Source organism: Nematolebias whitei, chromosome 10 (assembly GCF_014905685.2).
Source record: "Nematolebias whitei isolate Nwh7 chromosome 10, NemWhi1, whole genome shotgun sequence".
In the NCBI taxonomy this organism is placed as follows: domain Eukaryota; kingdom Metazoa; phylum Chordata; class Actinopteri; order Cyprinodontiformes; family Rivulidae; genus Nematolebias; species Nematolebias whitei.
Window position 1 is genome coordinate 31,886,487 of NC_056507.1, and position 16,528 is coordinate 31,903,014.

General features: G+C 40.9%; 1 protein-coding gene across 1 annotated transcript in view; it reads right to left on the minus strand.

Moving 5' to 3' along the window:
- LOC119416376 (tetraspanin-18) overlaps positions 1–16,528 on the minus strand; it is a 285,233-nt gene that overhangs the window by 233,741 nt on the left and 34,964 nt on the right. The window contains exon 3 of the mRNA XM_037683611.1: positions 2,107–2,202. Coding sequence (XP_037539539.1) covers positions 2,107–2,202 — 96 coding nt within the window. The remainder of the gene's footprint in view (positions 1–2,106; positions 2,203–16,528) is intronic.

Consider the following 16,528-nt stretch of genomic DNA (forward strand, 5'->3'; position numbering starts at 1 on the left):
ATAAAGGCATTTTAAAACCCTTCCCACACTTACAATAATCTAAACAATGTTTCTAAACTCTAAATGCTCTAAAAGAGACAGAACGTCATGATTTCAGCTCTCTGCCTCCTCTGCTCTTTGCCACCTGCAAGCACCTTCGGCCACGCCCACTTCTCCACTCTGCACAGAGATCAGTTGATCAGCTGCAACAGGAAGCTTATTCTGCAGTGTGGGCTACATACAGGTGCTAAAATGCCATGCCGATCATGCGTTGCATCCATCAGTCAGACAGTTGTGTGTCAAGTCCAATCTTTCTTTGAAAAACCGCGATAGAGTGAGTCTGCAATAAACGAACCGAGAAGTTGCGAGGGACTACTGTAATTAAGTTAATTTTACACGCTGAGCTAAATTTTGGAGCCGTAATAGCTGAAACTGATCTCCACAATACATTTGGAATGATAATTGATCATTGAAGATCCGTGTTTAAAACCTTTACCAATAACTCAACAATGTTCAGTCATGTCATCTGGATGGTTTCTTTTATTTTTGCTCAGACCTTTCATCCTTCATTCAAAAGGACTTCTTCAGTCCAAGAAGCCACAAACAAACTGGAGTCCCACAAATACCACACTCTCATAGTGGAAAAAACAAACAAACAGTTTGCTGGTTGTAAGATGGTTTCTATTTGTGGCTTATCGGACTGAAGAAGTCCTTTGGATGAAGGACGAAATGTCTCAGAAAAAAAAATGAAATAAAAAAAAGAAACCGTCCAGATGACCTGACTGAACATTGCTGGATTTTTACCTGAATTATTGTGTGTTTACCAATAACTATTTAAATCAACTATATGTTTGCTAGCAAAATAATTCACAACCACTGAACACGTTTTATTAAAACTTTCCAAAATCAAATTTTCGATGTAGATCTTCAGCTGATTAACGTCTAGAGTCAAACCAATTCAGGATGACAGCCACAGCTAATTGACCTTAGTCTACAAGAAAATGGCTATACCTCAGTAAAATCTTACAGATGTTAAGCTAAAATTGTGCGTGGTAGTAGCTGGCAGTTATTTAAAACACGTACTCTAAGCACCAACAAATTATAATATCTCGTGAGATTGAGCATGACATTTTTAAGGTTCCACCAAAATGGCTTTAACGTTCTCAGTCTCATCCTAAAAGGATCTTAGTTTAAATCTCTGGCATGAATCGAGGCAGGTGATATGAACTCTTTCAACAAATGCTGGCCTTTAATAATATTAAGAAAGATGTCTGACAATTTGAACTGACAATTAAGGGGCAAACAAAAGACTGGGTGCAAACAAAGGCACAACAATGCTCGTGTGGGGGTTTGAATGGAGATCTTCACCCTGCTTCAAACCCCTCCTCAACACACTAACAAAATCAGTGCTTCGGCTTCAATTCTTCCCCATCCTCCCTTTCACTCAAATCCTATCTGCCACCACCATGGGGGGACTTGTGTGATTAAGAAAAGTGGATATTGAGGTAGGGGGAAGTGATCCAAGCCTCCAACATTTCTATCCCAATTCTCCTCTTCCTGTCACATGAAAAAGAAAATAAACCCAAGTGGACTCAGACTCAGTTATGAGAAAATGGGATGAACAGGTAGCCAATTTGACATAAAAAATTAAAAAAAAAGTCACAAAACACAAGTGAGAAATGCTAACCAGTAAGCTCATTCTGTGCTCTGCTGGTTGCATTATGAACCCAGCCTCGAACAACCACTGAGCAGAGTCTTTAAATGGTTTGGTCGTGCCTAATAAAGCTGAAAAAAGACAAACCTTCTTTACTCCCCCCTCCCCCTCCCTTTAGACTAACAGGGTTATCCTTGATTGTGTTATCAAGACTGATAAACTCAGGTGCCAGTCACAAACTCCATATGGCACCGAGTGCCTCAGATGTGTGTCAGCACGCTGAAATTTAATCAAAAGAGAATTTGATAGAATCAAGATTGCCTCTTCTAATGAAATGCAAATGTGGGTCCATTAGTCAGTTGGGCTGGGCTTGGCTGGGCTGGGAGCAGGCAGGAGCCCATCTCCACTCATTAGACTAACTTCAAGGGTAGTAGCCAGATTAAGTGTCTGAGAAAGAGCTGAGAAATACTTACAAAGATGAGAAAATTGAAGACAAACATGAGGTACTTGATGCAGCTGAGGCAGTCCCCCTCCATGCTTGTCCCTCGAGCTGAAGCCTCTCCCTGCCCCTGAAAACCAGCAACATAAACATGTCACATAAATCCTGCTGCACGCTGACAGTATTCTCATTTTGCGGCATACTAAATATACATTAGGAGAACAGTGCACAATATTACTGTGAAAGGACCTGCTCGCATTTTAAAAGAGTACTGCCTGGAAAACCTACACAGCACATAGACAGACATCTTAACTCAGTGGTCTCAAGTAAGTTATAAGCTTTAACACAATTTAATACAGCTCATTTTATTCCAAAGTATAAACAGCAACTAAACACTTTGCCGCTCCAGATGGGTGGTGTTCCTGGCTTCACTATGACCTGTCTATCGCTGAGCATTTTAAGGACATAAGTCCTGACTGAGTTTCCTGATGCATTAACCATCAGAGGATGACCTTTAGTCTGGAGCTTCTTCTTGTTAATGTAATGAAAGACGAGAGCCCCTTGCACCCGTCAGCTAACCCTCTACCTGACAGAAACACATTTACTTGATGAAGGTCTGTCCTCAAAGCACTCGTGGATAATGAGGAACACCTCTACAGCATTAGAACATGTCTGAGCATCCGTGAACCTGCACAAAGATGAAGTAACTAAAAAAGGTAGGACACAGTGAAAATGAAATAAAACAAGAATGCTTTGATTTGAAATTGTGTTTTCAAGTGAAATCTGTTTAAAAATATCAAATAATAAAGTTCAATGTTCTTTATTTGTCAGACACACCACATGTGGTACATGTGGTGGAACGAAATTGTGTACACAGGGTCCCAGTTACATCCAACAAAAGTAAAGAAGCAGGGAAATAAAAATATGTTTTTGTAAATTTGTTGCCGTACACGTGTTTCATGGACTTGGAGAAGGAATTTGAACGTGTTCCTCGAGGTACACTCTGGGGGGTGCTCCGTGAGTATTGGATTGTGGATCTGTTACGAGGGGCCATTCAGTCCCTACACAAGCAGTGCAAGAGTTTGGTTTGCATTGCCAGCCGTAAGTTAGACTCCTTCAGGGTGGGAGGTGGACTCCACCAGGACTGCCTGTTGTCACAGATTCTGTTCATAACTTTTATGGACAGAATTTCTTGGTGCAGCTGAAGGGACCCTGGTGGCCTTAGGATTCTGTCTCTGCTGTTTGCGGATGATGTGGTAATGTTGCCGTCATTGTGCCGTGATTAGGGGTGCACCGATTTCAATTTTCAGGCCGATCACCGATCACCGATTTTTTGAAAGTCTGAACTGCCGATTCCGATTTTGGCCGATACCGATTTTTTTTTATAAGCAACAGTGTCAGGTGTTACAAGATCACAATGCACCTTCAATTTACCAATCTTATTTTATTGTAAAACATACCCTTGAAAAATACCCTAGAAACAATACAAACTTGTTGTTTTAACTTGTCATGAGGTAGTATTCTGAAATATAAATGAAGTTTACACAATTTTTGTTAAAACTATAAAATTAACTAAAAAAAAATGTTCAGTTCCTTCAACTCTTTCACTTGTTACATTTAAAAAAAAAAAAAGATAATGCAACAAGTGTAACATTTTCAAGTCAGTGGGTAATAAGAACTAACACTGGTAAGTTAGTTCTCACAGACTTATTCCAGTCACTTTCATTAGTGGCAGGTTTTTCTTGATGAACAAAAGCATTTCTGCTTTGTCACCAGACAGGCGACTTCTTTTCTCATCTACTACATGTCCAGCCAAGCTAAACAGGCGCTCGCTTTCAACGCTTGTGCATGGGGCAGAGAGATAGGTTCGGGCAAGTAGAGCAAGATGAGGGAAACGATTTTCATTGATCTTCCAGTAGACCAATGGGTCCTGGCTCCTTTCGACAGGAACCTCAGATAGGTAGTTCTGTACCTGCATAGCTGAAGGGCTGGCCAGCTGTTGCTCCTGTTCAATGTTCTCCTTCAAGATTTCGTCGTGAGCTGCAAACAGTAGACTACGCCTTTTGGCTGCAGGTTCATCGATATCAGGAGGTCCCACTTCAGAGGATGTTCCTGCAGCAGGTGTGCATCTGGTCTCCCCCTCTGCAAGTTTGGTCAAAAGGAGCAGTTTCACGTCATCTTTCACCTCTGCTGAGAAGTAGCGATTCTTGTACCTTGTTTTGCATAAACAAAGAAAGATGGGTCAATCATTGTGTTTTGTATACATTAACAGTTTTTATGACTTGCATGTAAATAAAGAAATGCATTTCAATCAATAAATTTTTATTTTTAATTTAATTTAAATGTTTGTTGAAATATAGTAGTAGGCTAAAAGTAATTATGGCTAAAATAGAATGTTAATAGTTACTTGCCTTGGATCCAGAACAGTGGCCAAGCTGTACAGGGGCTCATGCTCAATGTTGCTGAATCTTCTCACAACAGCCTCCAGCAACGTAGCTTTGGCTGTACCCACGCCACGGTCTGTGCTCGCTTGCCTCTCCAAAATCCGCTTGAGTGCAGTGATGGCTGGGATGACATCTGCTGCTGTAGCTGTTGATGAGCTAATCTCCTTTGTGAGTTCCTCAAAAGGTGCAAGAATGGTGAGCACATTGTCCAGTAGCTCCCACTGGTGTGCTGTGAGTGTGGCTGGTAACTCATGCTCAGCAGCATACACGCCAATAGCACGTCTCTGCTCCAACAGCGACTGCAGCATGTAGACTGTGCTGTTCCACCTCGTTGAAACGTCTTGCTGTAATCGTTTCCTGGGTTGACCTAACTGTGTCTGTATGTCATAAAGTCGGGAATAGGCAAGTGATGAATGCTTAAAATGTCCAACAATTCTCCTTCCTGTTGCCACCATGTCTGTGATGCTGCGCTGCGCCAGCTGTCCCTCATTTACAACCAGTTGCAGTGTGTGTGCCAGGCAGGGTAAACTTTTCAGGTTGATATCATCCAGCGCTTTGGCCATATTACGAGCATTATCCCGTAAAACAACGTGAACTCTTCCATGATCGATTTCCCAGTGATTCAGCATCGCCTTAAACTCTGCTGATAAATTGGCCGCAGTGTGAGACCCCGCCATTTCTTTACAGTTTAAGAGTACTTGATGACGTTCGAACTGTTCGTCAATCCACTGTGCAGTAAAACTTAACATGGACATTAAACTTACATCAGAAGTCCAGATGTCTGTTGTAAAGCTGAGTGTATTTGTATTAGCTTTTAGCAGGCTGCGGGTGTCTCTCGAAACTTGGCTGAACAACTCCGGTAATGCAACATCAGAAAAATATTTCCGACTCGGCATATTATATCGTGGGCACACGTGCTGCATCAAGCTTCTAAAACCTTTGTCCTCAACGACTGAAAATGGCTGGTTGTCTAATGCCATGAACTCCATCACTTTCCTCGTGGTAGCTTTGCTCTCTTCGTTGCTCATAAAAGCTAACAGCGACCCACCGACTGCCTCTTTGTTAGCGCTAGCTTTAGCATTAGCCTTAGCTTGGTTGCTCTCTTCAAACATTGCATACTTGGCGGCGTGGTGATTTCTTAAATGGCGAACGAGGTTTGTTGTATTAAAGGTTTTGGTGGTGGCTCCACCACGACTTACTTCGGCTTTACACGAATTGCAAATTGCGATCTTTGGCTCATTTTCTTTTACAGCGTAGAACTTCCAAACCGACGACATGGCTGCTCCGAGTGACCTGTGTGTGAGCTCTCACAGTGGAGCAAAAGGGGACAGCAGCTGATTTTCAGACCTTTCCGGAGGCAGATAAGATCGGTGGATAAAATCGGCTTCTCATTTAAAGATCGGCCGATCGCCGATCTCCCCAAATTAAGGAAATCGGGGCCGATCGATCGGCCGGCCGATTTATCGGTGCACCCCTAGCCGTGATACCCATCTCTCACTGAAGCAGTTCACAGCCAATTGTGAAGCAGCAGGGATGAAGATCAGCACCTTCAACTCTAAGGCCATTGTCCAAAATGAGTGGATTGCCCTCTCTGGGTTCCTGCTTCAAGTGGAGGAGTTCAAGTAGCTCAGGGTTTTGTTCACAAGTGAGGGAAGAATGGAGCAGGAGACTGACGAACACATCGGTGCAGCTTCCACAGTATTGCTGTCTCTGTGCTGGTCCATTGTGGTGAAGAGGGAGCTGAGCTGCAAGGCAAAGCTCTCTGTTCACCAGTCGGTCTACGTTCCTACCCTCACCTATGGTCATGAACTATGGGTAGTGACCAAAAGAATAAATTTGCATATACAAGCAGTCAAAATGAGATTTATTTTTTTTTGTATGGTTGCTGGATTCTCCCTCAGAGATATGGTGAGAAGTTCAGTTATCTGGGAAAGACTCGGAGTAGAGCTGCTGCTCCTCCACATAGAGAGGAGTCAGTTGAGGTGGTTTGGGTATCTGGTAAGGATGCTCCCTGGGAGGAGACCACCGGGAAGACCCAGGACACGCTGGAGAGACTACATCTCTCAGTTGGCCTGGGAACACATTGGAGTTATCCTAAAAGAGCTGTGGAAAGTCTGGGCCTCTCTGCCTAAGCTGCAGCCCCGAGACCCGACTCAGGAACAAGTGGAAGATGATGGATGGATGGATGGATGGATGGATGGAAGGATGATGGATGTTGCCATTAAAAAAGTTATGACTGTTTAATCATTGTGTTGAATATTCTACTCTTGAATCATTGTTCCTTGGTATAAGATGTCAGCCGCTCAGTAGTTTTGGGTAAACGTCACTGTTTATTTTATTCACAAAAGTTATTAAAGACGGCAAACAGAACGGTTTAGCATCTAGATTATTATCATGTGCTGCCACAAAAGGGGCAAAAAGTAGTTGCCTCTCTGTCTGTGTTGTTTATCTGTAGGCAAAATTTCTCACAAACCACTGAAAGGATTTTAATGAAACTTTCAGACAGTAATTATCAGATTTACATCAACAACTGTTTATCTATTGGTGTCAGTTCAATTCAAGATGGCCGCCACAGCTAATCAATCATCGAAAACCCCCAAAATGACCATGTTTCAGGCAGTTTTAAGTATTTTTCAGCTAATATGATTGTAGCTAGGAGTCATCCCCATCCCTTCAGGTCTTTGTTTAAAACTTTGGCATTAAATGTTTAAGTCAACACTACTGTTAGCAAAATATCTAGTAAACCAGTGTACACTTCACAATGAAAAATTAAGAAATTGATTAACTATTTGAGACCCATTTCAAGATGGCCACCACAACTAATCCATCCATCCATCCATTACCTTTACCCGCTTATTCCATTTTGGGTCATGGGGGTCGCCAGTGCCCATGTCCAGCAATCACTGCGCAAGGGGCGGGGGACACCCTGGACAGGTCTCCAGTCCATCACAGGGACACATAGAGACAAACGAGACAAACAACCACTCACTCTCTCACTCACACCTAGAGACAATTTAGAGTTACCAATCAGTCTAACATGCATGTTTTTGGTCTGTGGGAGGAAACCGGAGAAAACCCACACATGCACGGAGAGAACAAGCAAACTCCACCCAGAAAGGCCCCCGGACCGGGGTTCATGTTCGTGTAATATTTGCTGCATGTAGTTTGTCTTGCTGAAATGAACAAGGTCCAGTTTGAAGCAGTTGCTTGACAGGCAGGCAGCATATGCTTCTCCAAACACTGTTTATGTCATTTTGCATTAATGATTGCCTCACAGATGTGCAGATTTCCCCCACCACCCCCAGTGTAACATCACAAATGCTGGCTTTTGAACTGAGAGCTGTCCTTCTATTAAAGCCCAAAGGATACGTTAGTTATGAATTTCAATTTCTGGGTTCAAACAGAAGGTTCAAAAGACAGTATTCCCACAAGCCCAGAAGGAGAAGCAGAGTTTCTGCATCTTGTCCACATATACACTAGTTTCTTTGCATTGCAAAGTGTTATTTTGCATTTTACCAGCTGTGTTCACTGACAGTGGTTTCAGATGTTCTTAAAAATTGTGTCTGTACAAAAACAAAACTGCAAATTCAGAGTCCAACCATTTAGATTCAGAGATGCTATGTAGAAATTGTTTAAGTAAATGCCATCATGCGGTCAGGTTTACTAAGAGTGCCAAACATTTGGTAGCTACTATTTATTAGGTTATTTTTGTAACCAGTCAGTTTAGAGTTCTGCTGGCATTCCATTTAATTTGGAGTAAAACGTACAGAGTATTTTATCATTGTTTTACACAATTCTTCTAGTCTCTCAACCACCCATCTATTGATTTGTATTGTGGAATATTTACCAAGCAACCACTGAAACAAGAATTCAAAAGCTATCTAATGGCAAGCCAATATTTTTTCCAAGTTAAAACTTACTATAAAGTTGCATATTTTACCTGTGTTTGACTGAAAGCAGCTGCAAAATACAAAGTACTACTGTGCAACACAAAATGTGTTTGTAGCATTCAGTCATTTTTTGTCTACAAATTTTTGCATTTTGTGTTAGTCATTTTATTGTTTCAGTGAGCATTTTAATCAAATTATACAGCATACTGTGCACCACAAAAATTTACTGAAGCCACTTTTAACCTTACCAGCTGCAAACGATCCAGTTTTTCCCACTCGGAGGACTGAAACTGTCAAAAAATGTTTCTTTATGTGCAGCAAACACTGTCAGTCGGTGGGGCAGCTCTAATTGCAGTGTCACTGAAGGAAAGAAATTAATTATCTGGCCCAAATGAGCCAGCGCTCCCTGCTTTGTACGACTGATTAATAATTTGCTTTTTCATAGAGTCAGCAAGGACTGAGACTTGGTAGCAAGCAGATTAAAAAGTGATTTCTCATCGGAATTGTAAACAGTTTTAACAACTACTGTACACGCTGATCAACAACCTTAGAATGTATCCTAGTTTCTTTTGTCTGTACTTGGCAGACATCCATGCGATGTAATCTTATAATAACTGGGCAGCCGCGCCAGTTCTTAATGGACTCCTCAGTAATCTCTCCGTCTCTCCGGGGCAGGGATGAACCCTGGGTTATGATCAATGCCAGGTTTGATTCCTGTTTGTTTCCAAAGCGGCTCTGCTGTCACTCAGATGTGACTCCACTTTGACCTGTTCATCCTTTTTCTTCTGCACACAATAAGCTCAGGTGAAGGACTCCTGCCTGCCTGGCACAAACATTCAGATGCTCTTTGAGTTATTCAGTGAAGAAGAATTGTTTGACTAAACATACAAGAACAAAAGCTTTATTGTTTTCTGATTTATAGTATTTGTATTTTACCATTTCATGCTTGCATTGGATTATTTTTTTATATTCTGCTCCTAACCATGATGTGTGAGTTACAGAGAAAGCTTTTTTGTCTCATCGCAATCTTGTTCAAGTTACTTTGACAAGGAAATTGGGCAATGCTAAAGATACAAAGACCATCTTTGTCTCCAGTGGGAATTATTAAAAACATAATAGGAGCTATTACTTTCCTTTTGTCTTTTCATACCATGACTGAGAAAAGTGATTTAGAGGGATGGTTAAATACTTTCTGTAATTCATAATGACGTGCTTAAGTATTGATTACCCTCAGATTGGTGCTCTGAGAGCTAGCAACCACCTCAATGTCTGGGATGGATTTTAATTAACGCCACCTTTTCCTCGACCTAACTGAAAGGCCTAATGAGGTCACAGTAGGTTTTAATTGAGATTTGCATATATTACCATCTCACAGAAAGCAGTATCAATGGACTGTTCTCATCCTGACAGCTCCCCACTGTCAATCCTGAGAAGCTAAGAGCACACACTGTATTTCATGAAGCATGGCCAATGGCTGGAGAACCCCTCAAAAAAGCGCTCACCTCTTATAGCCCCAAACGAAACGTCTGATCTCTTTTACAGCCTCGTTCTTTTTCTTTACCCTGCACTTTCATCTCAGGGTCAAACCAGCTGTCAGATATGGAACCAATTTTCTTTTGTGCATTAAAATTCATTGCTTAAGAATCAGATGGGTAGTAATGTACTTGCCTAGCCAGGCTCCAAATAACAAGGTGCAAACTGGCGCTGTATAAATCAAACTGCCATGGAAGAAAGTGCAGAGTAAACAAACCGTTCTTTCCCATGACTCCCACAGGACTGCAGGCCCTCATCGATCACAGCCCAGCCATAGAGATCAGACTGCTGAGACTTGGAATATTCTGCAGAGTTTATCTTGACAAGGGTAACAAGGTTTACACCCGAGGTACGGCAACCTTGCAACAACTCACAGAGCACTGCTAGATTTAAAGCAGATTATCCTGGGGTGAGGTTGTGTTTGGATAAGCTGACAAAAAAGCCGACATTAAAATCAAGCATCACATAAAGAAGTAGGGAACACTAAAGACAATCGCACAAGTGTTTTCTTAAAGGAAAATACTGTATGTCACTGGTATGACAGTTTAACTGGCAGTCGTTGCCCTGGGGTATCCTGTAAAAGCCAACTCCATCTGCATCTGCTGCGTCTTCTGCTGGCATCATTAAACACCACACGCCTCTGAGATCCCTTTGTTTATTCTTATTCAACCAGCTTGGGCTGTGGAGCTCAACACAGCGGAGTTTGATAGTGGATTAATGAGAGCCACGAACCCAAATCAACTTTATAATACAGACAGGAGTCAGAGCCGTGTAATGAGGACAGACCCATTCGACCTACATTTTTCTCAGCGTGAGAACAGGGAATTGTGAAACGTTGCTTCAAGCCTTTTTCAAATGTTTCATGTAGACAAGAAGAGCTCTGTTTGGTTTGCATCTATATGTTCAGCCATCATGGTTGTGTCAACTAACTCCAATTAAAAAGATTAAAGACCTAGCATGCCATAAAGGAATGCATAGTACCCTCTGCCTTTTATACCAACATTTTTCACCATTTGACAATTTTGATAAAACCTTGAAAATACCATTATTTGCATTCTCATGCCATGCTGCAATATCTTGTGTGATAGGTTAGAGCTTTGAGTATACAGTATGTTGTGAATGACTCTCAGCTATTTACACGCCAAATTTTAGTTCCAAATCTTTAGCGTTCATTAATTTTAGCAAATTTATGTAGACTAAGGTTGAATATTTGTGGGATTCATCTCAAATCGGGTCGACTCCAATAGTTGGTCGACTGGATGTACACCCATTGGCGATTCTCTGAGAGTTTCATAAAAATTGTCCTGTGGTTTGTAAGATACTTTTCTGGCATATAAACAGGGTTGATGCTATCAGTTTATGCTAAGGTTTTCAGCAAAAATGTTACTCAAAGTTTAGCAATTGATGCACTGTATGTGTTGGGGACAACGCTTTGCCACTAACACACCAAATTTGAGATCAGTATCTGTAAAATTGGTTGATTTATAGTCATGCTTGTGTTTTTAAGGTCAGTTAGTTGTGGCAGCCATCTTGAATTGTGCTGACTACAAACAGACAGTTGTGGTTGTACAGTACATCCACTGATTACTCGCAGAAAGTTTGATTAATATCCGCTCATTGTTTCGAAAGGTATTTCTCTAACGAACAGACCGTTGATTCCAATAGTTAATGGTAAAGTTTGGATCACTGATCTTGTGCAATCAGTTAGCAATGAGAGTACAAGTTGAGGACAGGTCCCAACTACTTTCACAATTTATTTTTTCCAAATTTTAGCTCAACGTCTGAAATCTGTAATCAGTTATGGACATTTTTGTGTGAGCTAAAAATGCATTGCTGCAGTTTGAACCAGGTTGACTCAAAAAGTTACTCAGTTGTAAATGCCATTCCAGTGCTTACTTTCTGAAAGCTTTCTTTAAAAAGAACACAAACACCCGTATAGACATGGGCAAAAACATTATTGTTCTAACCTTGGCTTTGGCGGCAGGTGATGCATAGAAAGATAAAGATCTAAAAAAAAATGTCCTTCATGTATAAATAGCACATCCTTGGAGGTTTCCCTTGAAACTGTCCCTTTCTGAATGATTAATGAAGTGCATTCATATGCCCCTGCTCCACTAACCCCCCCAGACTAATAGATCATAACAAGGACACTTTGCCTGTTCCTCGCCAAACCGTCGCCACCACCCACCTTCCACACAATCAACCAGTTCACTTCATCATGAACGTGGGCCCACATAACAAATAATCATTACCACCGAAATCCTCTTGAAATTGTAAGAGCTGAAACTTGACCTGCTTAAATGTCATTTACCCTCTAACGATCACCTGTAATTGAACCCTGGGGGGATGGTTCCACTGGTCCCAGGCTTTCAGTTGGAGCAGGTGTCTGCTTCTCCATAGCTCAGCATGCGTTAATATCCTCTGACAATGACACTAGGAACCACACACACGTGCCGCATCACCCTTTATCTCAATTAAAAACTCATTTTCATATGTCTCTACAACTTCCTAAATTAGCCACAGCCAAGTAAACACTCTCCAAAATCCTCTGGTAACGAATTGGGTCCCCTTGAGGCGCTCCATGTCCCTTAATGAACCTCCAATTAGGGTAGAATGAGCCCAGGGCTGTGCTGTCTCACTGTGGAGCTTTGAAGTGTAGTGAATACAGATCAGTTGTGGCTTTGGATGCTTGGAGAAGGCATGTAGTTTCCAAACAAAAAGGAACAACTGCAAAGAGAAAGTGTACTGAAGAAGCTCAAAGGCAACCCAGTAAATGAGTGTGTGGGTGGGAGTGGGCAGAGCAGAGGCACTAATGGGTCAGGAAGTTCAGGAAACTGACAACCTTTTGCAAAGGTCCTAGTCCTGGTTAAAGGCTTAAGTGGGAAACTATAATTAGTTTATCTGCAGGTTAGCTTGGCTAAATGAAATTTTACAATTACCGTATTTTTCACCCTATAAGTCGTGTTTTTTTGCATAATTTGCACGTCCTGTGACTTAAACGACGAAGTGACTCATTTATAGATTTTTTCCATATTTATAAACTAATTTTTAGCTGAGATATGACCGTTTTAATTCATTCTGACTGAAATATTGAACACTACCATTTTCAGCCATTGATGACACTCAAGCAGTATGGCATGCTATTGTGTCATGTAATAGGTAAAAGTGGCTATTGATGACACAATCGGCTTGCCATAGCCTCCCACCTTCATTCTGCTCGCTGCTTGGAACAACCGTCAAATTAGCTTCATTTCGCTGCTCCGCCCCGGCGAAATGCAGCTAATTTGATCATTAAAGTGCATTTATTAAGTAAAAGTTCAACTGAGACACACCTTTACTATAAAGTTGAACAAACAAATAATTGTTTTTAGGTGTTATTCTTGTTAAATTCTTGTTAAAGTCCTCCCGTGCACACTGTCGCGGCCGCCAAATGGCAGCCAATCGATTTTTGGCACAACACCGGCCCACATTTCTGGGTTGTCAGTGGTGACACGTAACAAACGCGACGCGTCAGCAGTGACATATAATAGCTGCAACGTATACGGCAAAGCGAGGTATTTATGGATTTTCCCTCTTTATTAGACATATTTGGACTGATGCGACTTTTAGGGCGGCGTGATGTGTACGGCGGAAAATACGGTAGAATATAATTTTAAAAAGGCTTATTTGCTCCAATAGCAAAAATTTATTGAATCTTTTTATTATTATCAATTGCTGGACTTAACCCTGCAGGTGTGTTAGCAAAATATCTTATGAACTGCTGGACAGATTTTAGTGAAACTCAAAAAGAAATCCTTTAATGTACATCTACAACCCATAAACCTTTGGAGTCGAACCAAATCAAGATGGCTAACCATTCTTAGAAAAGAAGAGTAAAAGTTGTAATGCAGTAATTTTTATAGATATCAGGCTGAATCTTGCTGTGGTTTAGGGTTAAAATAATCCCAAACACGTACTCTAAGTACACTCTAATCTTGTGAGGTCTCACAAGATTGAGAGCGATCACACTTAATGTTAGTTTAGAGATTTGACCACGAATGCTAAATGTACATAATTTTAAAAGATGAACTTAGTTTAAAAGTTCAGCATGAAAAGCGGTCCACAAAATGACTAGACTTTATTTAATCTAATTGCTTCTGTGTGCTGTAAATCTAAAGCAGTCTTTGTCCGAGCCTGAGAGTTCTTCAACCCCTTTGGATAGACATCGTACTCATCCCAGAGAGCAGAAACCGTCTGACCAGGCAGCTGATACACTCCTGAACAACAGGGTGATTAATCAGGGAAAAGTCCCACGGCGAACAAATGCACAGTCAGAAACAGGGCAGACCATGTGTTGTCGACATCGCTGCAGGCCACATTCCTGACATCCCAACTGGGCACACATCCAGCTGTTAGCTCAGTGCTAACTGCTGTTAGGACTCCTGCAGCTAAATTGATTCTCCAGCTCCAGAGGTTAGAAAGATTGGCCAAGCAGGAACAGCACTGATAACTTCTTGATATTTAACTTCAGAAGAGTATCTATGGAGAAGATAAGCAGAATTTAGCCTCTACTGAACACAAGAACAGACTTTATTTAATTGCTTCACCACCGTTATCTGGCTAAGTGAGGATACAAACTGGCTGCACAGAGGAGGATCGATACCCGAGCGTGGGGCCAATGATGCATTGATCCCCTGCAGCTCCAGCTCTTAGTCTGTTGGTTGTCTGGTAGTGAGGGCATGTGATAGCAGCACACAATGAACACATAAACACTTCTGCACAGCTGCTGGGGCTTTTCCCACATGGCGCTCTGGAGGATAAAACATCACCTTTGGGGATTTCCACAAAAATGAGTTATAACCCAATTTAAACCGATATTCTTCATAATTACACAGCAGAAGGATATGTTTCCCTGCACATGTTAATCTGCCTTCTTGTAGTGTTGTGCTTTTAGCAGGCTATTCCACAAGTTTTGTAATAAAGTTATTATACTTTATTAGCCATAGCATTTATTTTAACAGTCACTAATTTATTAAACTCTACCATCAAGACGACATCAAGTAAATAAAACAAAGGGTTAATACTAAAAACAAAAATTTTATATATTTTTTTAGAAAACAAAAAAGATCCCTTATTAAAACAGACAAAAAGTTAAAAGCAGATGAAAAATGTATGCATTCAATTAAACTAGCAGTCCATGATAAACAACAAAACACAAAACCTCTTGAGTTGTTAGTTCTGTTGTGCAGAGTATGAGACGGGGATAAGTCTCAGCCACTATCACAACAAATCAACTCCAATATCTGTAGAATCGGCTGTTACGATTTATGAGCTGTGGCGACCAGCGAACAAGTAGATAAGCCACTATGAAGAAGTGAGTTTACAGGGAAGTTGTGAAGCTCAAGAAAGACTTGCAGAGTTGAGCTGTGGTGACCAAGTGCACGTTGTGAGCATTGATCCCAACAGGTTGGTAAAGAGCAGAAAATTCAAACAGGTCCCAGAACTGAAGCCTGAACACCTGGGGTGGGTTGTCTTAGGAAATTTTTAGTTTAAAAACTGACTGTAAAGGGATGGTATTAACTGAGTAACTGGTGTGTTTGTAACACCAATAAAAGTTAAAGAAGGATTTCATGAAAACGACACACAGACTGAGAAAGAGGAGCATGATGATGAAGCCTGAGTCAGCTGCTGTATGCAGATTGTAACTTTCTAACTGTTTTAGCACAATAAAGAAAAACATGAAACTTGTAAAGCAGCTGAAGTACAATTTTTATAACGTTAAAAAAATAGAAAATTGAAATACTTATATAATAAAATGACTATTCAACATCCAACATTTTTCAGTCAGGTCATCTGGACAGTTTCTTTTTTTGTGTTGAAACGTATCGCCTTCGATCCAGAAGGCTTCATCAGTCAAGGAAACGCACAACAAAACTGATTCTTCCTCCAACAGCTTACTCCAAAGTGGAACAAACCAGTTCTGCTTGTGATAAGATGGTCTCTTTGGTACGCCCCCTCCTCCATTGCCGGCCCTCTTCCTTGTTGACAGTCTTGTCAAACTGATTGAAAACAACAAAGTCCATGCTCAATAATCCAGGTATAAAATCCAACATTTTTCAGTCAGGTCATCTGACTGACAGTTTCTTTTTTTTCAGAACTGGTTTGTTCCACTTTGGAGTAAGCTGTTGGAGGAAGAATCAGTGTTGTTGTTTGTTTCTTTGACTGATGAAGCCTTCTGGATCAAAGGCGAAACGTTTCAGCACAAAAAAAGAAACTGTCCAGATGACCTGACTGAAAAATTTTGGATTTTATACCTGGATTATTGAGCATGGACTTTGTTGACTATTCAACATGTTATTAAAAACTGTTGAGGTCAGGGCAGTTGTTTTATTACAATTTATAGAAGAAAATTATTGCCTTTTATTTTTAGTGGACTAAACAAAGAAGGTAATTTAAAAGCAAACATGGAAACAAGATAATTAAAAAAAAACATACTTAGAACAACATAAAAGCAAACAGTTTTTACATTCTTCAGATGCTCGTCAAATCTAAAGGTGTGTCTTTTGATTCACGCTGAAATTCTTCTGAACCTCCCTGGTCTCTACGTTGA